The sequence below is a fragment of the Oenanthe melanoleuca genome, chromosome 12, assembly GCF_029582105.1.
Source record: "Oenanthe melanoleuca isolate GR-GAL-2019-014 chromosome 12, OMel1.0, whole genome shotgun sequence".
In the NCBI taxonomy this organism is placed as follows: Eukaryota; Metazoa; Chordata; class Aves; order Passeriformes; family Muscicapidae; genus Oenanthe; species Oenanthe melanoleuca.
The window spans coordinates 18,583,005-18,605,175 of record NC_079346.1 but is presented as its reverse complement, the minus strand read 5'-3'; the positions used below and the strand labels follow the sequence as shown (position 1 = coordinate 18,605,175).

Genomic DNA, 22,171 nt, shown 5'->3' with positions numbered 1-22,171 from the left:
GACAAGATGACAAGGCTTCCTGGATCTTTACAATGGACTCTCGGGCTTCAGGTGTGAGTGCATGTGACAAGTTGAGGTCCTCGCTGCCACGGAGGAGGTTGAAGAGAAGTGTGAGGTCTCCGTCAGTGACTCCCAGCAGGGGACGTACCCAGCTGATGGAGCCACAGAGCTGGTGGAGGTCCCGCAGGGTCTTCGGGTCATCTCGGATGGCCAGCTGCTGGGGTATGATGGTGCTCTCACGGATCAGGAGTCCAAGGTAAATCCACGGGCTTGTGTGCTGTATTTTGTTTTTACTAAGTTCGAAACCTGCCAACTCAATGACTTGAACAGTTTTGTTTAAAGTCACATTTAGGTAAGTCTTGTCTGGTGCACAAATGAGGATATCATTCATGTAATGAAGGATGATTGCTTTTGGGAACAGGCTCCTTACTGGTGACAGGATATGGGCAGCATACCATGTGGTTGGAGAGTTTTTCATGCCCTGGGGCAGGACAAGCCAGTGGTAATGTTTTAGGGGTGCTTTTCTATTGAGGGAAGGAACTGAAAATGCACACCTCGAGGCATCTCGAGGATGGAGGGGGATGTTAAAAAAGCAGTCTTTGATGTCGATGATAGCCAGCTTCCAGTCCCAAGGCAACATGGAAGGTGAGGGCAAACCAGGCTGCAAAGGATCCATGTCTTCAATGACCTCATTGATTTTTCTGAGGTCGTGGAGGAGCCTCCACCTGTCCTTGCCAGGCTTTTGCAAAACAAATTCAGGGGAGTTCCAAGGGCTGTTGGTCTCGACTATGTGGCCTTTGGAGAGCTGCACCTCCACAAGAGCTTCCAGGGCGCACAATTTTTCTTTAGAAAGGGACCACTGATCCACCCATACGGGATGATCTTGTTTCCAGGTGAGCTGAGGGGTGGTAGGTGTTGTGCGCCACACAGTGGCCCCAGCTAAAAATCCCGGGTGCTAATACGAATGGAAACTTCCCATTGAGACAAAAGGTCCCTGCCCCAGAGAGTGATAGGGGCCCTTACTACATATGGCCTGATGGTTGCCATTTTTCCCTCGGGACCTTCCACTAGGATATTATGCTTGCTCCTCATCGAGACTGCAAGCCCCCCCGATTCCTGAGATCATCCCAGTTGCAGGCTCTAGTTCCCAGTCTGATGGCCACTCGGAGTGGGCAATAATGGTGACATCTGTTCTGGTATCCATCATCACTGGGTGGAGGATTTTCTTCCCTTTGCAGGACAGGTGACACTCAACAAATGTTTTCCTGGCCCCAATATTATGAACCCACATGATGGTGGGATTGAGAAGAACCTGTTCTGAATAGTCAATGGGTAGAAGGAAGGCTTGGGCAATTGGAGTTCCTTGGTGCAATTCAAAAGGTGCATCAGTGCAACAAAGAGAGACGAGGATCTCATCATCTGGGCCTACAGTTTGCACCTCTGGGAACACATGAAAATTGTCCGGCCCATTAACTATGTCTCCAATCACCAGAATGTCTTGAGGACCATCCTGCGGCCCGTATTTCCCGGTAGGTATTCTAAAAATACACTTGTCCACGAAGGTGATAGACAAAGCGCTTACCAGCTGATGTTGGGTCCCCACCTGAATTGCTCCGTACCTGATGTCATCGGGGTGCGGGCTTTCGGAGCTGTTGAGGCTGCTGCTTGAGCCTCCTGTGGCTCGGTGATGTGAGGCAGGGTGGGACCAAATGGCTGCCAATTTGTTATCATAGCGCGGGGCCGTTCCAGCCCCAGCTCCGTGGGATGACTCGCATAGTTGAAGCACTGCACTGGATGGTTACAAACTCTTCAGAAGAGACAGAAAAGGGAGAAGAGGTGGAGGGGTGGCCCTTTATTTTAGGGAGGTTTTGGATGTCATAGGTATTGAAATTAATGATGATGAAGTTGAGTCTCTACGGGTAAGAATTAAGGGGAAGGCCAACAAGGCTGACATCCTACTGGTAGTCTGCTATCGTCCACCCAACCAGGATGAAGAGATGGACAACTTACTCTATAAGGAACTGAACGATGTTTCAGGATCATCAGCCCTTGTCCTTGTAGGAGAATTCAACCTACCAAACATCTGCTGAGAACTTAATATAGCAGAAAAACGGCAGTCTAGAAAGTTTTTGGAGTGTGTGGAAGATAACTTTTTGTCACAACTAGTGGGAGAGCCCACCAGGGCAGGGACTATATTAGACCTGTTGTTCACAAATAGAGATGGACTGGTGGGTGATGTGGAGGTTGGAGGACACTTGGGGCATAGTGATCATGAAATTATAGAATTCTGAATAATTGTTGAAATAAGGAGGAGTATTAATAAGATCTCTATGTTGGACTTCCAGAGGACAGACTTTGGCTTATTTAAGACACTTATTCAAAGAGTTACTTGGGAAGCAGCTCTTGGAAACAAATGAGTCCAAGAGAAATGGATGTGCTTAAAAACAGAGCTCCTGAGGGCACAGGAACACACTGTCCCTGTGTGCCGAAAGATGTGTCGACGAGGCAAGCGTCCAGTCTGGATGAGCAAGGAGGTTTTGAATGAACTTTGAAATAAAAAAAAAAGTATTATCTTTTAAGGGAGGGACTGATTTCTCAGGAAATATTTAAGGGACCTGCTAGGGTATGTAGAAAAAAATTAGGGAGGCCAAAGCTCAGTTTGAACTTAACTTGGCAACTTCTGTCAAAAATAATAAAAAGAGTTTTTAGAAATATATTAATGGTAAAAGGAAGGGTATAACCAACCTCTGCTCCTTATTGGATGAGGCAGGCAACCTAGTAACTAAAGATGAGGAAAAGGTGGATATGCTTAATGCCTTCTTCGCCTCAGTCTTTAGTGGTAAGACAGCTTGTTGTCAAGACCACTGTCCTCAGGGTTTGGTAAGTGGTGCCAGGGAGCAGAATGGTCCTCTTGTTATTCAAGAAGAGGCAGTCAGAGAACTGCTGGGACGCTTGGATATTTATAAATCAATGGCACCAGATGGGATCCATCCCAGGGTGATGAGGGAGCTGGCAGATGAGCTTGCGAAGCTGCTCTCCATCATTTATCATGAGTCGTGGCTCACTGGTGAGGTTCCAGATGATTGGAAACTGGCCAATGTGACACCCATTTTCAAAAAAGGTAGGAAGGAGGATCCTGGTAACTACAGGCCAGTTACTCTGACCTCAGTACCAGGTAAGATATTGGAGCAGTTCATAATGAGTGCTATCACGCAGCACTTACAGGATGGCCAGGGTATCAGACCCAGTCAGCATGGGTTTAGAAAGGGTAGGTCATGTCTGACCAACCTGGTCTCCTTCTTTGACCAGGTGACACACCTGGTGGATGCAGGAAAGGCTGTGGATGTTGTCTATTTAGACTTCAACAAGGCCTTTGATACTGTCTCCCATAGCATACTCCTGGAGAAGCTGGCAGCGCACGGCTTGGACAGGAGCACTCTTCAATGGGTTAGGGACTGGCTGGACGGCCGGGTCCAGAGAGTGGTGGTGAACGGTGCTGCATCCAGCTGGCGGCCAGTCACCAGTGGTGTCCCTCAGGGCTCTGTGCTGGGGCCAGTTCTGTTTAATATTTTTATAGACGATATGGATGAGGGCATCGAGTCCTTCATCAGCAAATTTGCAGACGACACTAAGCTGGGAGCTTGTGTTGATCTATTGGAAGGAGAAGGGCTCTGCAGAGAGACTTAGATCGGTTAGATAGATGGGCAGAGTCCAACAGCATGATGTTTAATAAGTCTAAGTGCCGAGTTCTACATTTTGGCCATAAAAATCCCCTACAACGTTACAAGCTGGGGACAGTTTTGCTGGATAGCTTACAGGCAGAAAGAGATCTGGGGGTGCTGGTTGACAACGAGCTGAATATGAGCCAGCAATGTGCCTTGGTGGCCAGGAAGGCCAATGTCATCCTGGCCTGCATTAGGAATTGTGTGGCCAGCAGGAACCTGCACTCGGCACTGCTGAGACCACATCTTGAGTAATGTGTCCAGAGGAGGGCAACAAGGCTGGTGAAGGGCTTGGAACACAAGCCTTATGAGAAACATTTGAAGGAGCTGGGGTTGTTTAGCCTGGAGAAGAGGAGGCTTAGAGGTGACCTTATAGCTCTCTACAACTTCCTGAAGGGAGGCTGTAGACAGGTGGGGGTCAGTCTCTTCCACCAGGCAGCAGCTGACAGAACCAGAAGACACAGTCTCAAGCTACGTCAGGGAAGGTATATGTTGGATGTTAGGAAAAAGATTTTCACTGAAAGAATAATAAAGTACTGGAATGCTCTTCCCAGAGAGGTAGTGGAATCATTATTTCTGGATGTATTTAAGAAAAGGCTGGACATGGCACTTGGTGCTATAGTCTAGACTCTGTGTTGAGATGTTAGGACATAGGTTGGACTTGATGATCTTAGAGGTCTCTTCCAACCTCATTATTCTGTGATTCTGTGATAGGTGGGCATAGGTGGAAGGTTCAGGGAAAGTTCCAGAGAGGCATGGCCAGTGCCACCCCGGCAAGGGGAGAGAGGGGACTGGGAAGCGTCAGGGAGTCGGAAGCAGCCCTGTGCACTCTGGCAGCTACCACCTGTCGATCGCCCCTCAGATGGGGAAGAGGGTTTAGGAAAGAAGGGAAAGGGCTTTTAATGGGGGACCCAAAACCCGACTTGAACCATTCCCCGATAACTCAAAAGTTTTAACAATCGTATGAAATAAAGGGAAAAACCTTGCAACTGAAAGATTCCCGCTTTCCTGAACACATAAAACTTTCTCCCCACCTCATCCCAAAAAATGCTCAAAAGAATAGAATCCAGCTTAGTAAATGAAAAATGTTTAAAAACCCAGTTAAGAAACTCTTTAAGTTGCTTTTTTGAAAACTTAAAGTCTCCCACGATAAGGGTAGCTAGAACTTGGTAGTCAATGTCCCTTTGAGAAGGGCTAAACCTGGGACAGCTTAATTGGTTGCCCATCTCGGTCCTTCAATTCCCTCTCCCTGCAGCAAAAGGTGAAACAGAAAACAAAAACCCAGCCAAAAACTCACTGTCTTTCTTTGGGTTGCTCGAAGCCTGCTGGGTAACAAAAGCCTGCAGTGGAGGGTTTCAGCCGACAACTGGTCTTCAAAAGCGGTCCCGCGATGGTCCCACGACAATCCGCGATGATCCTGAGAAGGTTCCAGTCGCCACTCAGATGGTTCACGCTAAAACGTGAGGAGCCCTCCTTGGGGAGCCAACAAACCCCGAAAGCAACTTGTGTCCTGCAGCCGCAGCTCGCAGGAGACGCTTCTCCAAGGACCGTTTCGGGTCCCTGTTCTGGGCACCAGCTGGTGCAGCGGGGCGATGGTGGAGTGCCGCGGCCTTCCAGAGGAGCGTCCTGAGAGACGCCCTGGTGGCACAGGAAATGTTCTTGCTCCCGGGCAAAAGTGATTTAGCTCTTCTAGAGATCAGCGACCAGCGAAGGAAGGGACAAGAGCCTCATGTGGAGTTCTAAAGAGGTTTATTGGTCTCCTCCTTGAAGGGGGCCAGGGACGAGAAACTCTGACCAAGGTCGGGGAAGAGGGGTTTATATAGGGAAGCTCAGGGGAGGGGATAGAGCACCAGCTGAATTCACAGAGGGTACAGGGGAAGAACAAGGGGGGAAAAACCAATAGGATACAAATATTTTGCATAGAGCAGGGAGGCATTAGGGGAGGAATATGTTTTCATAATATCAAAAAGGTGGGTGCCTAAGAGCCCCCTCTCTGGGGGAGAGCAGCTAATTCTGTTTTAAATGGCCCATCAGGCCCCACAGACTGGGACAAATAACACATTGATTTTGATCTCAACAAGAAGCCACCTGAGCTCCTCATGACAGCAATCCTACAGACAGACAATGGATCCATTAAAATTAACTCATCACAAAGCTTTTAACTGAAACTCTGACATATGGAGCTTGTTCAGTTCTGCCATGGAGGAAGGGAGTTTGAAGACAAAGAGGTTTAGCAAGGAGATCTATGCACACCAAAACTCTTTGTACTCTAGCAAATGAAGTCTTAGGATGTAAACCCTCACCCATTCTCTGGTTTTACCCTTCCATTTACCCAAATTTTGGTCTTAATTCTGTGTCAGTAGGAAAATATGACAGGGAAGTGCAAATCCTTCTTTTCTGCTTGACTTGGGCAGCTTGTAACCTCATCTTCTCCCACAAACAGGAACACACAAACTGGAATTTTATATGAAACTGTACTTTGGAAACTTTGCCCTGTGTTTATTTTCACCCAGAAGTATCTGAGATTCATTGGAATATTTACAAGCCATAAATAACTCGTTTATATTCATTGCTAGAATCTTTCATATTTGACCACTTTTTTGCTGCACAAGAACCTGATGCTTGCAGAACTCTTGCCCCATGCACTTCTCCAGTGCTTCTTGCAGAGAAGTGCTTTTGGAAGCAGTCAGGATGAGTGCCATGTTCACCTGTGGTGTATGGAGCCCAGAGGACAGGGAATTGTCTTTGCAGTGGGCACCGGCTGTTCTTCCAACACCTGCGTCATTTATTCTGCTGGAGTCCTTGTGAGAAAGGTTGTTCTTTGCCATAGACATTTTTTTAATCTCAAACCACCAAAAGTTTTCCATCTCACAGGTTTTCTGATGCTGGTTTTTCCTTTCCAGTCTGTTGTTGGCCCCAGGAAGATGCTGCTTGGATTCTGCAGACCCCATGCGTTGGTACCAAGCTGAAAGTTCTCTGGTGCTCCACAGCAGCCCAGTTACCCACAGGTGGGCCCAGAGCAGCTCCAGAAGCGCCACGGGATTCTGACAGATGAATTTCTGTCCCTCAGGAAAGCAGAGCCAGTTCTGAAGGTAAAGGGTCTCACCCTGCACCCACCTTTGCACAGCAGCAGCTGTCCCATGCTTTGTGGAAGGCACATAATGTGTGACAATCTTCATTCAGCACAACACTTCTGCAAGTATAAATATTTGTTAAAATTAGTGTTGTTAGCACTGGCTTAGTCAATCTTAGTGAAACCCTGGGCACAAAATCATTTTTTATTGTAGTTGGGTTTTTTTGGTTCTTTGCTTTGGTGCTCAGAGATAATGGAGGAAGGGGTAGGTGTTCTGTTCAACTTGCCTGTCAGTGTTCAGCGAGCAAGGAAAAAAGAAGTTTTTCACCAGCTGGTTTAGGAGTTCTAAAAGCAATTGTGATGTCCCTAATGAGGGGGTGGGGGCACTGCTAACAGCCTGGATTGTCCCCACTGTTCCCTCTTCACCACAGTGCTGTGTAGATCCAGAGCCTTGTACCTTCGACCTGATGGTGCAAAAATCCCCCCAACATCCCTCCGTTTGCAAAAAGAAAGGCTTTGTGCTCATTAACATGAAAAGCTGTATGGGTGGCCTGCAGCTAATGTTCTTCTGTTGGCTGGAGCCCAGTCAGTGTTCACATCAAAATTACTGACCCAGCCCTGAGCTGCTCTTAAAACTGGTTTGATCAAAGAGACTGAAGCTCTGGTGACTACAAATCCTCTAGGAAAACAAACACAGCAACTATGAGAATTTTGGTGACAAAAGCAGAGTTGAACCTTTGAGGCCACCTCAATGCCACCTCCCCTCACCCTTTTGTTTTTAATTTATTTAACGTTCTTAGTTCCAGTCCTTGCATGAAATGGGCTCTCAGCAACGAGCTGCTGGGGTTCCTCGGCGTGTCCCTTTGTGCTCCCAGTGCTCCTGGTCTGCTTTGGCTGGGAAACCTGTCCATGGTGCACTCTGTGTCTGTTTCCTGTCATTCCAATGCACAGCTACAGGAATGTAGCTTGGCAGAGAAACACTTGGAGTATTTTATTGGATAACTTACATCTTGCACTTCATGACATTGTGTTAATCATGAAATAGATAAACCTAGAAAAACCTCGGGCTGTGGCACTTATCTGGTTGGGCGTTATGCGTTGTGTTGTTGCAGTGTTGTGTTGTTACTTACCGTTTGTTTTAAGCTGTTCTTGTTGAATCTTGTTGAATCCCCAGTTTCAGTCTCTTGTGCTCCGAGTTGTACCTTCCACCACAGTTCCTGTATCCTCAGTTTCCCCCTTACCTTCCGTCGAGCAAGGCCTCTGCTGCTTCCCACGTGCCCAGCAAACTGGTGACGCTGCCCAATAATAAACAAATTGAGAGACTCCCATGATGCTTAGCTCTAAGGCAGAAGTTTGATTAACACCAAAAATCCCTAAAAGCAACAAGCAGGCATGAGATCTAAATCTACAAGAGACACCATTAAGTGTGCATAACATCAAGCTATGCATGGATAGTTTCCATCTTCGCACAGTCACCTCACCATCACCTGGAAAGCATCACGACAGGATGACTCCCTAGACTACGCGAGCCAAAGTGCATTCCTGGGAACCCACGTGAGGACGCAACCCTGGATTCTGCAGCGTGAGCAGTGGATTTGACTTGCACCTCCTCCTCATTGGTATCCAGTGGGAGCAGCAGCGGTGTGCGCAGCCCCTCAAGTTCCCCTTCCCATAGCTGTCTTAATAAAGACCTTTGAAAAGGAGATTTCTATCCTGTCCCTGTTTTTAAAAATCAGACTCTGTCATATCACGAGTTCCTGGAACACATTTTCAAACCTTCCAGCTGTAGCCCAAGGGAAGCTGTTTCTGTCTTGCATCACAAAATTGGCAGGTTTTTTGCAAAGACAGTCCTTTAAAAAGGACTTGTTGCATGGATTGACATCCAAGGGGTTGCTTTCAAAGACAGACAAAAAACGCATGAACAAACAGCAACCAACCGTACCACATATTAAAAACAAGTACTTTCTTTTTAGCTCTTACTATTAATATTTTCCAAGCTGGTCTCCTCTTCCACTGCAGTGGTTTTTTTTTTGGACAGAAAAATACCCTTGCCCGATGATGTGACTTAACAAGGCAAACAGAACTTACACACAATGGATATATTACAGCTAAACATGCAGAGTCCCATTTCACAATCATCACAATTTATTTTCTGTTTCTTTTGTTTTCAGAAGGGTGATGTTGCGGCGCGTGTTTATTTTATCCAGTTTATTGTTATAATAGTTTGTTCCTGTGCACCCCTGTGTTTTCCCCGGTTGGTTTGTCCCCAAGTCGTATCCACCCCTGAAACTCCCCCGTTTGGCATTGCCCGCCCCTTGTCCCAGTTCCTGCCTGTCCATCATTGTAACTCCGCCCCTTGTTCCAGCACCTTCCTTGTCAGTCCCACCCTGGGCCAATCCCGTGTTGCTCCGCCCCCTTGGAAATCCCCTGTTCCTCGACGCCCCATTGGCCCACGTGACCGTTTCTCCTCCCCCTGCTGCCCTCATTGGTTCAGCTCTGTGAGACCCTGCCCTCCGCTCCGCCCTAAGGATGCCTCAGTGCTGAAGTGTTTGTACACACGCCCTGCTTTGCCCCGTGTTTAATCCTGGGCACAGAAATGCTGTTTGTTACTGAATCCTGCAGTCCTAATAAATGTGTTGCAACCTCAGTTGCCGAGAGCCTCCCTCTCCTCTTTACCTGACCCCAGACGCCGAGCACGGCGTGGAGCAATTCGCTCAAAGGTTCTGCCTCCAGGAAATCCTGCTCTGGGGCAGTTCCCCACTCCTGGTGCGGTGCCGGTGTGTCTCCAGTGTGCTAGCCCGGGCTCCAGTGAGCCGTGTCAGGGTGAGACCTGTATCTCTCATCCCGTGGCTAGTTTGGTGCCATTGCCACTGAGTACCTGTCATTTGTAATTATCCTATCCTTTCTGTAGTTTCTCTGCCCATATGTTACTTCTTTGATCGCTGCCTCCTTCACCTCATTTTTATATTTTTCTGGATTTGTGGGGGGTTTTGTAGTAGTTTTGATTTTTTCTCGGTGCTTTATTTTGCTAGCCTGTTTTCTTGGGTCACAGTTTTGATTTTGTTATTTGATTGAGGTAGAAATCAAATGATTTGTATTGTAAGATTTTGAAGACAGGTGTTGCACATAAAGGTTGTTTTTGTTTTTCAAGTCATCTCAGACGCAGCTCTGCAAACCCTTGTGACTTTGAGGACTGCTTCTCTCAGACAGCAAATTGTGCATGAACAGGAAATTTGTAGTTCCTGCCTCCATGTAAAGTGTTTGGAATGGAACCAATTCTAACATTTATTTTGCCTTATTTTTGCTGCCATGCAATAAATTGTGTCAAATTCATCAATGAACTGGGTTCTTCCAGGGTGGAGTGTGCAAGGATAATCCCTTAGCTCATGTGTGGACCTGGTGTGCACCAGGTCAGACACATGACTGTCATCCATAGCCAGCCTCTGTCTGCAAAGAGAACGGGGAGCTGCAGCTCTGAGGACCTGTCATGATCCGCTCAACCCGAGCGGGAGTCGTCATGGTTTGTTTGACCTCAGGGTGCAAAAGACAAAAGTCAAGAGTCCCAGGTTTGTTTAGCAGAAAGCGGTAATGCAGTTTATTGTGTGCTAACAATCAAGTTTTGCGATAGAGAGTGAAGGGGAGAGAGAGAGAGAGAGAGAGAGAGAGGAGGGATGGGATATAGCTGCCAACAGACGGGATGCATCCTTGTGGCCGTCCGACAAGACGAGATGTGTCTTCAATCCATTGGGGAGAAAGAGATCTCAATGTTTTTTAGGGAAGTCACTTTTTATAGTCCTTTTCCAAAGCGAGTGGTCTCTGGCCAAAAGGTGGGGAGATTTATGGATTATTGTATGTGGAGATCATTGCTCCAAGAAAGAGGTGTAACAGGACGCTACAGCCAGTACCCTGCTCGAGCTGCAGCAAACCATGGCAACACCAGGCACACCTACAAACAGTCCTTGGCAAGCATCCTGCCTTGGCCAGGCTAGAACTCAGGTGAGTGGTGGGGTCCTGGGGCCTCAGTCTCTGATGATGGTCGTGAGGCAGATCAGAGAAACTTCAGGACCGACCCTTACAGGACCTCAGGGGTTAGTGAGCAAACAGACGAAATCCCTAATTCCTATCAGTTACTTTACAGGAGTATTTGCAGCTGATCTTTTTATATTCCTGCCCAGAGCTGGAAAAAAAGAACCCTGGCAATTTAATTTAGCTATGAAGTGAAGAGACTCTTTCTAACAGGTTTCGGCTCTCCTCCTTGTTTGAAATACAAGCAGAGCAAAGCTCTTCTTTGGTCACATCAAACCAACATAAGCTTGATCAGTCTGTGAAGGAGAGAAGAGTGTAAAAATAATTTCATTTTATAGTATTTGCAATTTCCTAATTCAGCCATGGGATAATTATGCCATAATTCACTATATAAAGTAATTGGAAAAAGTACTGAAAAGGAAGTATTTTTAAAACGAGGTTTATAAAAAGTGAGTGACCTTCATAAACAAAACCTTCTAGTAAAAATATAGTACTTTAAAAGCCTCAAAGACCTTTGATGATGGAGCCTTGCACACCAGTTATGTGCAGTGCAGCCTCAGCTGTTCCTTTGAGCCCAGAGTTGCCAAAGACTGACTGGCAATCAATCCAGAACAAAGCTCACACACAGAGCAGAGTCTCAAGGCCAAAGTCAAACCTTAATGAGGTTAGATTTGTTTAACACAAAATAGAGGAAAATTTCCTCACCCTGTAACATCACTCCCATGAGGAGTGTAGGGGCCCTGATTGTAAATGTTTTGCTTCATCAAAGGCTCATTGCTTAGTAACATTTTTATATTGCCTGCTGACACTTCTGGTCAGGCTGTGTCCCTGGAGATGCTCTTGATTGCTCCACTCTTTCCCTGGATTTCTCTTTTGAAGAGATCCATGCCCAGATATTCTAGAGTATCAAACAGAATCACTGAATCACAGAATATGCTGAGTACTGAATGGACCCACAGCTGCTCATGAAGTCCAGCTGCTGGCTCTGCACCCAGCACTCCTGATACCCTAGGAGTCAGCGCTTGAGAGTATTGTCCAAATGCATCTGGAGTTCTCTCAAACACAGTGCTGCCTTGGGATGCCTGTTTCAGTGCCCAGCTGTCCTCTGGATAAAAACCTATTTTCTAAAATCCAGCCTAAATCTCCCCTGACACAACTTCAAGCCATTCCCTATCAGTGGGCACAAGTCAAAGAGATCAGTTCCTGCCTCTCCTCTTCCCATCATGAGGAAGTTGCAGAAGCCGATGAGGTCTCCCATCAGTCTCCACCAGGCAGAAGAGACAAAGAGTCCTCTGCTCCTCTTCACACAGCTTCCCCTTAGCCCCTTCACCATCTTCACTGCCCTCTTCTGATGTGACCAAAACTCGAGACAATATTTGAGGTGAGGCCACCCCAGAGCAGAGCAGAGTGTGACAAACCCTCCCTGGCCTGACTGGCCATGATGGGCCTGGTGCCCCTCAGGACAGGGATGTGTCCCCTGGCTGCCAGGGCACTGCTGACTATATCCAACTCTGCAATCCACCATGATTCCCAGGACCCTTTGCACAGTGCCTGCTCTCCAGCATCTCATTCCCCAGCCTGTCTGTACATCCATGGTTGTCCCATCCCAGGTTCACAATCTGGCACTTTCCCTTGTTAAACTTCACAGGGTGTTTGATTGTCCAGCCATCCACTTTGTCCAGGTCCTGCCCTGAGCCCAGGGATGGTCAGCACGGTCTCCCCCAGCCCCTCGAGGCCCCTGGTCACAGCAGCCCCTGCCTGGCTCCTGCCTGCCTGCACCGTGGGCATCCATGGCTGCTCCTGGACATAGAGCTCAGCCAGTGCTGGTGCCGTGTGGGCTTTGCTGCTGGTAACACCCAGACATAGCTGTGACAAATCAATTTCTTTGTTGGAACATAAAACACAGGCCAAGCCCTACCCTTGCAGAGAGGGGCTGCCCAACTTCAGTCTGGGATGGGGCACAGGGCAAGGGGGCTCAGGGGCAGGGTTTCTTGTTTTGGAGGTGTGGGTGCTGGGACGTGCTCAAGACAAGAGTGCAGCTAGAGTTGATGGGGACAGATGTGAAGAACTGGAATGAGTCAGGTTCTGGCTGCCTGAGCTCTTGGGCTGCTCTTCTGAATCTGCACAGGAGCACCTGTGGAGAGAGGAGTGTCTGAGGCCCCAGCTGCCGCTGGCACACAGGGAGCCTCGTGCCCAGCAGGGCCCAGAGCTGGCAAGGCTGCCCAGCACGGCTGGAGCTGCTGGCACAGCTTGGCCCAGCTGGACAGCTGCCCCTCAAGGCCCCGGCCAGCAGGGGATGGCTCTGGGCAGGGTCCCTGGCCAGGAGCGGGCCCCAGAGCGCCTCTGCCTTTCAAGGGCAATCTGCTCCCCGCTCTTTCTCCTCCCCACCTTGCTCTGCCTCTGCCCGCTGCTCCTGGGGCTGCTCTTGGCCACGCAGCCTCAGTGGGAGCCAGCACTGGCTGCAGCCCCAGCGGCTCCCCAGGACGAGGCCCAGCAATTGGGAGGCCACTGAAAGCACTGGGCAGCAGCAGAACCCTCAGCAGAGTTATGTGGACAACCACTGACCACCCACAACTCCATAGCAGACTCACTGGGAAAGTTTCCTATCAGCAGCCTTTAAAAGAAGCTTTTTGAGGCAGAGATCAGCAAAGCACTCACCATTTCCTCTTGCAGGAATACCAGATTCCAGCAAAGAACATCATCAGGAACACTGCCCCTCCAGCCACAATGGCCATTAACTTATCCAAACAGTGTGTTCCCCGGCAGAAATCTCTTCTCATGCTTTTTCCAGATATTTTGAACATGTGTTGAGGTGCCACCTGCATCTGTGGGAGCAATGGGGAGTGTGAGCCCGTGCTGTGCTCCACTGCTGAGCTGGCAGCTCGCTGGATACAGCCAGGATGTTCTCTGTTTCCCCCAGAGCTGGGGCCTGGGGCATCTTGGCCCCGGGTTGCTCAGTCCATGAACCCCTGAGACTACATGGGATAATTCCTCTGTGTTGTGCTGGTCTTCTCCAGGCAATATTTCTCAAAGACATGGGTAAGGACAGGGGAAATGCCCAGGGTTTTGGAGCTGCTTCAGGACCCACCCTTCTCCAAACAGCTGCCCCTCCTGGTCCACCCTGAGACCAGAAAATTTCTCAGGATCTCAGGGTGTGCATGGGTTACAACAAAAGTTAGATATCCTGCTCTCCCTCAGTGGATATTCTGATCTGAATCCAAGCTTTGTGATCGAAATGCACATTTTGTTGAGGCGTGAATCAAATTACCGAGCTGGAATTTCACTGCTTTTAGTTGGAGGGATTGGTTCAGACTCCTCTCTGAGTGATGGTCTCTTCTGCATGGTTTAATGAGAGAGAAACCATCTGATATATCCTGGGGTGTAACATCAGATAGGGTGCTGCTTTTGAAGCACAAATTATTCTTCTAAAATAGAAAATCTAGAATGCATTTGCAATGCATTTCACCTTACCAGTGTGCGCAGATGAATTTCTTTAATCAAGGAAGAATGGTGTTATAAATTACTCACCACTATCGGGGAGGTCAATCAATAAGGCAATTTATTAGTTCATTTATAAGGAACAGGCAAAGCAGCGCTGGGGATGTGAGGAGTCTGCTCTCCACCAACACATCCGTCCTCCCCCGGGTCACTGCCCCTTCTATAGGCAGTTTCTTGGTGGGCTGTGACGTGCCCACTGTGCTGGGGTACAAGTTCGAGCAAGCCCCAACATGCTGGTTATCACTCCAGCAGCTGTGGCTACAAACCTCCACAAGGTTTGGACAAGGCTCAAACATGTTTCAGGTTACACTCCTAGAAGGCAGGTAACAGCAGGGACAAGCCTGCCCATGTCCAAACAAGCTCACATTTTCCTTATCCATAAAAGTGGATACAATTCATGATTATAGTGAAAATAATTTTTCAAAAATTGACAATTTACAAAGTGATTAAATATTCTTATGTCTCATGTCCATGCTTTACTTTGGATTCAATATTCTTGTTTATATTGATCCCATGGGGTATTTTCATAATGACACAAATCACTATGTTATTTCCCACAGAGGGGAAGCCCTTTAAATTAAGGATACACAATCTAAGCCACAGAAGCTTTTTTGCACCTGCTTTATAGCACTCACCTCTGACCTGGCAATTTATATATTATATTCTGGGCTAGATCACGGGTTTACAGTTTCACTTAAAATGTAATGGGAAAAGTGAAGCATTTTTTGCAAAGCTTGCACGGCAGCATATGTTCCCAGAGCTCTGGGAGGACTTTTGTCACTGAAAAGTTGCTTCATTCTAATCTTGGTTAAAATGCAAACCAAAATCCAAGAGCATTGGTTTCCTTAACTTCATCAAATATAGTAAAGCCCTGAAAGTGAACATGGGTCTCTGCATGTTGAGTTGATGGATGGTACATAAACGTGCCTTTAAAAACAATCCAGTGCCTGGTTTTCTTGATGTGCCTCAGCAGCTCTCCCAGCTCACATTCATCTTACCTATTGTGAGCAGCTAGAACACAACTCAATTAAACTCAGCAATTTAGATTTCATGTAGAGCCTCTCTGCAGGCTGCCTGAGGAGATTCAGGTGCCCATGGCAAGGACAGCCCCGGAGCACAGGTGACATCCACACCTGGCTGCTGCTGTTCTCCCTGCAGGAGCCTCCCCGGCAGGATTAGGGCTGGAGAAGGGAGGGATTTCTCTGCCCACCGTGGCTGGGCAGGCAGCAGCCTCTGCCCATGAGCTGGAGGAAGCCAGAGCTGAGCTGTGCCTGCCTGGCCCTGTCCATCCCACTGCCCACGAGTGCTCTCTGCAGCTCCATCCCTCAGCAGCACGCTGTGATTGGAGCTGCCTGGGCCAGTGTCCAAGTTTAGGACAAAACTGGGGGAAAGCCTCCAAAGGAGCCCCCCAAAATAAACCCCCCTCACAATTCCTCCCCCCCACTGGGCTCGGAGAGAATTTTACTCGGGGGGAAAAGTGGAAAAAACTTGTTAATTAACAAACACAAGAAAAACACTTCCTAGCAACAGGAAAGTACAATCCCAGATGACAAAAGAACTGTTTTCACCCAAGTGAGAGACGGTCGCTGCTGGGAAGGGCGAGAAGCTTCTTGGGCAGGCTCCGGAGTCAGTCTCTGATGCTCAGGTCCCGTCCGGAGCCGGTACAGATCTTGGAGCTGAAGGAGAGAAGCGGGAGGGGAAACGCAGCAGCCAGGGCAGAGCCGGGGCAGCAGCAGCAGCAGCGGGGCAGAAGCAATAGGGCAAAAGCAGCGGGGCAGAAGCAGCGGCCGGGGTAGCTAGCGCAGCAAGCAGCAGCAGCAGCCGGGGCAGCAGGGCAAGCCAAGCAAGCACAGCCCCGGGGCCCCACCCCCTCTGGGGGGGGAAAAGGGCACCGGCAGCAGCTCCATGCAGACAGCGAGGTGTGGGGGCGGGAGAGGAGCAGACATAACACCAACCCAGAACAGCCAGAAAAAGGCTGCCCAGGGAGGAAGGATGGAAGAAGGTGATGCTTTGGCAGCTCCTTTCTCATGGCAAGGAGCAGAGCTGCTCCTTCTCCCCCCTCTGCCTTTTCTTTCTTTAGAGAAGGGAAGAATTCAGCTCTGCCTTTTAGGCATTGACCAGACAAACTGGAGGGCTCAGGTTTTTGTGGGTGCTGCCCATGGAGTCACTGCTCTGTTGAGGAGATATTTGCTGCTTGTTCCCTGGATATAATGACAGGTAAATGTGGATTAATAGAATTAAAGGTTTGGCTTGAGGACATGAGGTAGCAAAGCATCAATTAAATTACTTCCTGGTGATTTCTGCTCTGGGAGTCATGTTCCCTCAGGAAACAGAGATCCATTAAGTTAGCTGCTCCATGGGAATCTGCCACAGGAAAGCTGCCTCTGGTTGGAAGGAGAAGGAATAAATTCTGCCTTCCCAGCATTGGCATTCTGTTCTAAAAACAACGTTTGATACAGAGGTAATTTGGATTATAAGCAAGGTGCATCCTAACTAGGAGAAAATACTTGTTTGATGCAAGATATTGCTGCTTGCAGAAGTAGGGCCCTAACTGGTAAGACTGGAGAACTGCCATTTAAGCATAAATGACTTTTAATACTTCAAAAGAAGTGCCAAACATTAGGGATCAACAGTTCCTCGATTTTACAAACAGTACAGGTCTAAACTCTAAGCATCTTAGATCCTTAGTGATGGAGTTTTGATGTGAAACCAAAGCTTACATCACTCATATCCCATATAGTATTTACATCAAAAGCTTTGTACTTCTTTAATTTTCAAGTTTCCTATTTTTCTCCTCAAACAAGCAGGGACTGCAACCCACAGTCAGTCACAGCCTCTACACCTTGTTTTTCAAGTGGCTGAAGTACGATTCTGTGAAGGCAGAAGTTGTTTGCTCCACAGAAGTAACTTCCTAATGATGCCTTGGGCTCAAAGCTTCCATTTGGCATTTATTGGCCAACCATTTCTTTTTTTACAAAGTCTGTACCTCTGTGGAATGGTGCACAGAACACAGGCAGATCCTGGGATACAGATACTGCAATAATGGTCGAGCTTCAGTCCATGCTTTATGTTTTCAGTCTCTGAAGTTGGACATTAACTTTGTGATGCCTTAAGGCCACACAAACCAATTCCTTTTTATCAGAATTTGCCACATTTTCAGCTTATGAAAAGCCATAGAAATATATAAAAATTCTTCTTTCAGAGACCAGGTCTCTGAGCTAAAGCCAGTCTCTTGATGCATTTTACAACTCTCAGGTTGCTTGACTTGAGCACACAGCTTCGATTTCGCATCTGGAATTGTGAAAGTATCATAGAATTAGAGAGTGGTTTGGGTTGGAAGGGACCTTAAAGTTGATCTTTAAGTGGTTTTGAAGTTCCCCTGCCATAGGGGAGGTGCAACTAGGTATACCTGGATATCTCTGCTCTGTAATGAAGGACTGAAGCAGATACATTGACCAGCTCCTCCTCCTGCCCTCCTTCTCCCCCTCACAGCCTCAATCAGTCTTTGCATTCCCAGTCTGGGATTATCTCAGGACATGAATCTGTAAAACCAGATCCATTTAACCCAAGTTTACTTATAGTGCAGGACATCCCTTTCTAGCACTTTTTTTCTGCTTTTTTCACTTTCCTTAGCATGTGACTGAAGCTTTCCTTAGGTTTTTTCAGAGGCTGCAGTTCTGAACAGCTGAGGTTCAGATTCCCAGGCAGATCCAGGGAAACGTGCTGAGTATACCACAAAGTGGATACCCCCAGGCAGGCACGGGACAGGCAAATACCAGTCTGGATTTTAATCCTTCTGCTAAGCAGGCAGATGAGACACTGACAAAGTTGAAAGGATACCCAGGAGAAGGAAGGGAACAGCACAGCAAGCATGGGCAGGGATTCAGCAGGAGTCCCAAACAGAAGAAATTTTTGCAGGGCTGCTGAGTACCTGCCTTGTGTCACTGGAAGTGCAGGAGTTGCCTGTACTGTATTTCCTCCCATCAGTGGCATTTATCAGCTCAGCCCAGGCTCCTCAGAGTCCAGGCAGGTTTAAATGCTGCTTGACAGGCTCCCCTGGGTGCCTCTGCTCCTGGCAGTGTCCTGAGGAACACGAGGGTATTTACAGTGTGGTTGAAGGTGGGTTATGACCCAGGACCCTGCCTGGTGCTGGTTCTTGCTGTAAGCCCAGATCAGAGGCTCTGGACTGGGAGCTCTGCTTTCTGAGGGTCACAGCCTCTCTCGTGTTTGGGTTTGAAAGGGGTCAGGGAGGAAGATTTTTCTTTCAAGTGATGTTTGTGTGTGAAATCCATCTTTTTTGAGAGGGACATAAGACAAGACAGGCAATCTGCTGAGCACCTAGAAAGCTCCTGTAAGAGAGTCTGGTACTGGGAGCACTGTCCAAAGTCAGGGCAGGCAGATGAAGGAGGGACGTGCACAGCTGTCACCAAGCTGCTGCCTGAATCTCCAGGCACTGATTCCGGGAAGGAAAGCTGCAGGAACACTGACTGCACATCCCCTTGGCAAAACGAATCCCTCCGGTGTAGGAGGGGTCAGCATGATCCAAATCATGCACAAAGGGCGGAGGAGGCAGCTGGGAGGGGCAGGGCTCGCTGGGCAGGGCTGACAGCCCCAGCTCTGCCTTGGGCTGGGGTTTGTCACTGTGCTGCAGCAGGGCTGGCAGGGCACTGCCACCCCTCCATGCCCAGCAAGGGATGAGCAGGGACAGCTCCAGCAGGGCCAGCAAACGGAGCAAGGAGGGACAGACACAGGGGTGTGCCTGTGTGTGGCACTGCCACTGCTTCTCTCCCACACAGCAAACGCGGCCAGGCACATAAAGGAGGAGTTAGGGAGAAGCCAGGGAAAGCCTCCCAGCCATAAACACTGCCAGGAAGAGCCCAGCATGGAAAAAGGCAGGGAAATGGCCACACTTCCAGTGCCACAGCACACTGGGGATAAATACTGCAGTTCCTTGGGGATAAATGAACTTGCAATTATGGGACTGGATTTGAAGTCAAGCCTTTGCTATTATTATTATGGGAAGCTGAAAGACTCTTGCATTTGAAATACAAGTAGTCCCTTTCCACAGAGTGAGATGCTTTACATTTTCTACACTGCCATATGAATCTATTTAAATTGCTCTGTATGGTTCTCTTTACCATAAATCACAATACCTTCCATCATCCTTTCTTGTGAAATCAAAATGCTCCTTTAAAGTGTTCCCAATGAGAGTGATATTATTTGCTTACTTAGCCTATGATTCTTCTAGGACTAGAGACCCACAAGTAGTCTAAGCTTCATATGATGGCAATAGATTCACCTGCTACAGCTAACTTCTTGCAAAACTTGAAGCTCTGGGGCTTTTGGCAGACTTTTCTGTAATACAAAACTCCTTACAGTCTTTAGTAGAAAACAGTATCAGCTCCAGGCAAAGTTAGAAAATGAAATGAGATGACATCTGTTCACCCAGAAGAATCTGAGTGCTTTCACAGATGAGGCTCTGCAAATTTAACATTTCATTTACTCTCTGAACTCAGTGCCATCAGTCTCTGCTCCCTGCTCCTGTCCAAGGATGTCTTTATCACCTGCAGGTCTGTCCAGCACACACACACACACACACAAAGCCTCCTCTCAAATTTTGTGCCACCTGGACAAATTGCCAAGATGCCCCTCACCTCACAACAGCAAGGAGTTGGTATTGATGACAGCAGTCAAGCAAAAATTGTCCAGATTTTCCTTAGTGTCCAATTACTAAAGTAGAAGAAGAGTTCTAGGGTGCCTAAATAGAAATCATGATCATTCTGACTGGAAATAACCTACTACAGACACCTTCTGTGGTGGATCAGTGTTTGCTTCCCAGGGCCTTTTTTCTACACTTAATGGAGCTGATCCTGTATCAGTTAGGAATATTTCCACATTTCCCTCCTGTTCTTGGATTATTCATTGGACCTGTTTGGTCCACCTTGCTCTATCTCACAGAGTGAATGATAACCTGAGAAATTATTGAAAGGATCAAGGCACTGTCTCCTGAAAGAAAAACACAACAAACTGAACAGTTTCCAGTATAAGATAACCTAAAGCATAACTTTTTAGACAAACTGACACTGATGAAATAAATAAATGGAGAAAATGATGCTAGAGGCCGCAGTCTTCATATTTACAGGAGAATATGAGGGGCTGGAACAAACCTCTCTGCACTCCATGCCAGAAGGATTCCTACTCATGAACACATAGAAATGCTGATGGATAATTAAGTAACCTGGGAGACAGACCATGCATATGGGAAGCATTTTTGCTACTTTATGACCTCCTTCACTAATTACCTATGCAATTACTGTGCTGGTGACTAATGCAGCAACATAAACCCTCTGTGAAAACCTCTATTCTGAAGTTTATTTGCATTCTAAATGACCTTTCTTTTTCTTTGTTACACTGGGATCAAAACCATGCTTGTTAAATTGTTCTATTCCCTCCAGTGCTATGAAAGAAAAAAAGAATATGGACAATTTATTAAAGAATCAATTTCTAAGCCATCTCCAATGTGGTATAGAAAACAGAGCCAACTCCTATTTGGCAAGAACAATTCATGTCAAACCAATCCAATTACCTTTTCTGACAGGGCAAATGGCTCAATGGATGACAGAAGCAGTAGATGTGAAATTTTTACTCTAGTAACATTTTCATGTGTGTTATTTTTATAAACAATACTTGGAAATCACAGGACTATATTAGAATATATGGCTGGTGTCACCTTGTGCTGGAGCAAAACCTAGTGGGGGAAAAAAAGGGAATTTAGGGCAGAGAGCTCAATGATTTGTTTTCTGGGAATAACTCCTTGGGAACTGCAAAAAAATGGGACTTGCCTGACTTTCTAAACTCCCCTGTAATAATCAGGCAATGGGAATGATGCACTTTTAATGTAGTATCAATAATAAATATGTAATTTCTTGTGATGTCTTTTTCCTCTGAAATGAATTGAACTCAAGCTTTTCACTAAGGATTTTATTGAAATTTACCTTTAAAGATGAGCTGATTCACTAACTTGACAGGGATTAAAAAATAAAAGGTGAAAGATAGTCCAGAGAGAAATCTGACATACTCATCAGGGTAGGAAGATTAGGATGGGCACCTGAAGACAAGAATTATGAACCATTTGGCCAACCAGACTGTCTTAGGAATGTATGAAGGGAGAGGGACATTTCAAACCCTGGCACAGGAACCTGTGCACTCAGAAAAAGTTCATGTTTAAGTCATACAGATTTGCAGGAACACGAATCTGGAAAGTTAAATCAGGAATAGGTGATTACAATTACACACTCCAATTCAGGACAATGTTTAATCACTTGCAGATACTAAAATACTATCTTGACTAAATGCAAACTGTGTGGTTTCCTGTACTAGGGATTATAACTTAAATTCATGGATGGGATTCCAGATCTAAGTGACAGCAAGTAGGTCTCAGATGAAGGGCCAGAAGAGGGATTTAGATGCTAAAAGAGCACTTAAAATCTAAACCTAAAAGAAGAAATCATTTCCTTTATAAATATGAAACTATAAACAGTGTGTAAAGCCCAGAGATTGGACTCATTCTTGAATATGATCCTCTCTGGAAGAAATTTGACTTTAGATGGAGGAAGCCTGTGGCTCACCAAGACAGTTATTGCAGAACTCTCAGGAGAGATATCTGCAATTGTCAAATCTTTCTGCAGAACACCCAAATGCCCCCATTTCCCTCCACCACTACCTTGCAGCATTAGTTCTTGCCAAATACCACGCAGCTCACAAACTCTGTGTGGCACCTGCCAAGGGAGAATACTGTTCACTGGAGTGGTGACTGAAACACAGCCTGGCTTAAACAACAGTACAGGTAACA

General features: G+C 47.1%; 1 protein-coding gene across 3 annotated transcripts in view; it reads left to right on the top strand.

Annotated features, from left to right (window-relative positions):
• The window catches only part of LOC130258245 (EF-hand and coiled-coil domain-containing protein 1-like), a 37,339-nt gene that overhangs the window by 7,915 nt on the left and 7,253 nt on the right, over positions 1–22,171 (top strand). The window contains exons 2-3 of one of the 3 annotated variants that reach the window (XR_008841457.1): positions 6,626–6,814; positions 7,970–9,441. The exons of 1 other annotated variant lie outside the window; for it this stretch is intronic. Coding sequence is in view for 1 of the 2 variants with exons in the window: in XM_056501454.1 (XP_056357429.1) it covers positions 6,626–6,691 (66 nt within the window). In the remaining variant the exon portion in view is untranslated. Of the gene's footprint in view, positions 1–6,625; positions 9,442–22,171 lie in introns of those variants that run through there. One more of the 3 variants, XM_056501454.1, reaches the window with a different exon arrangement.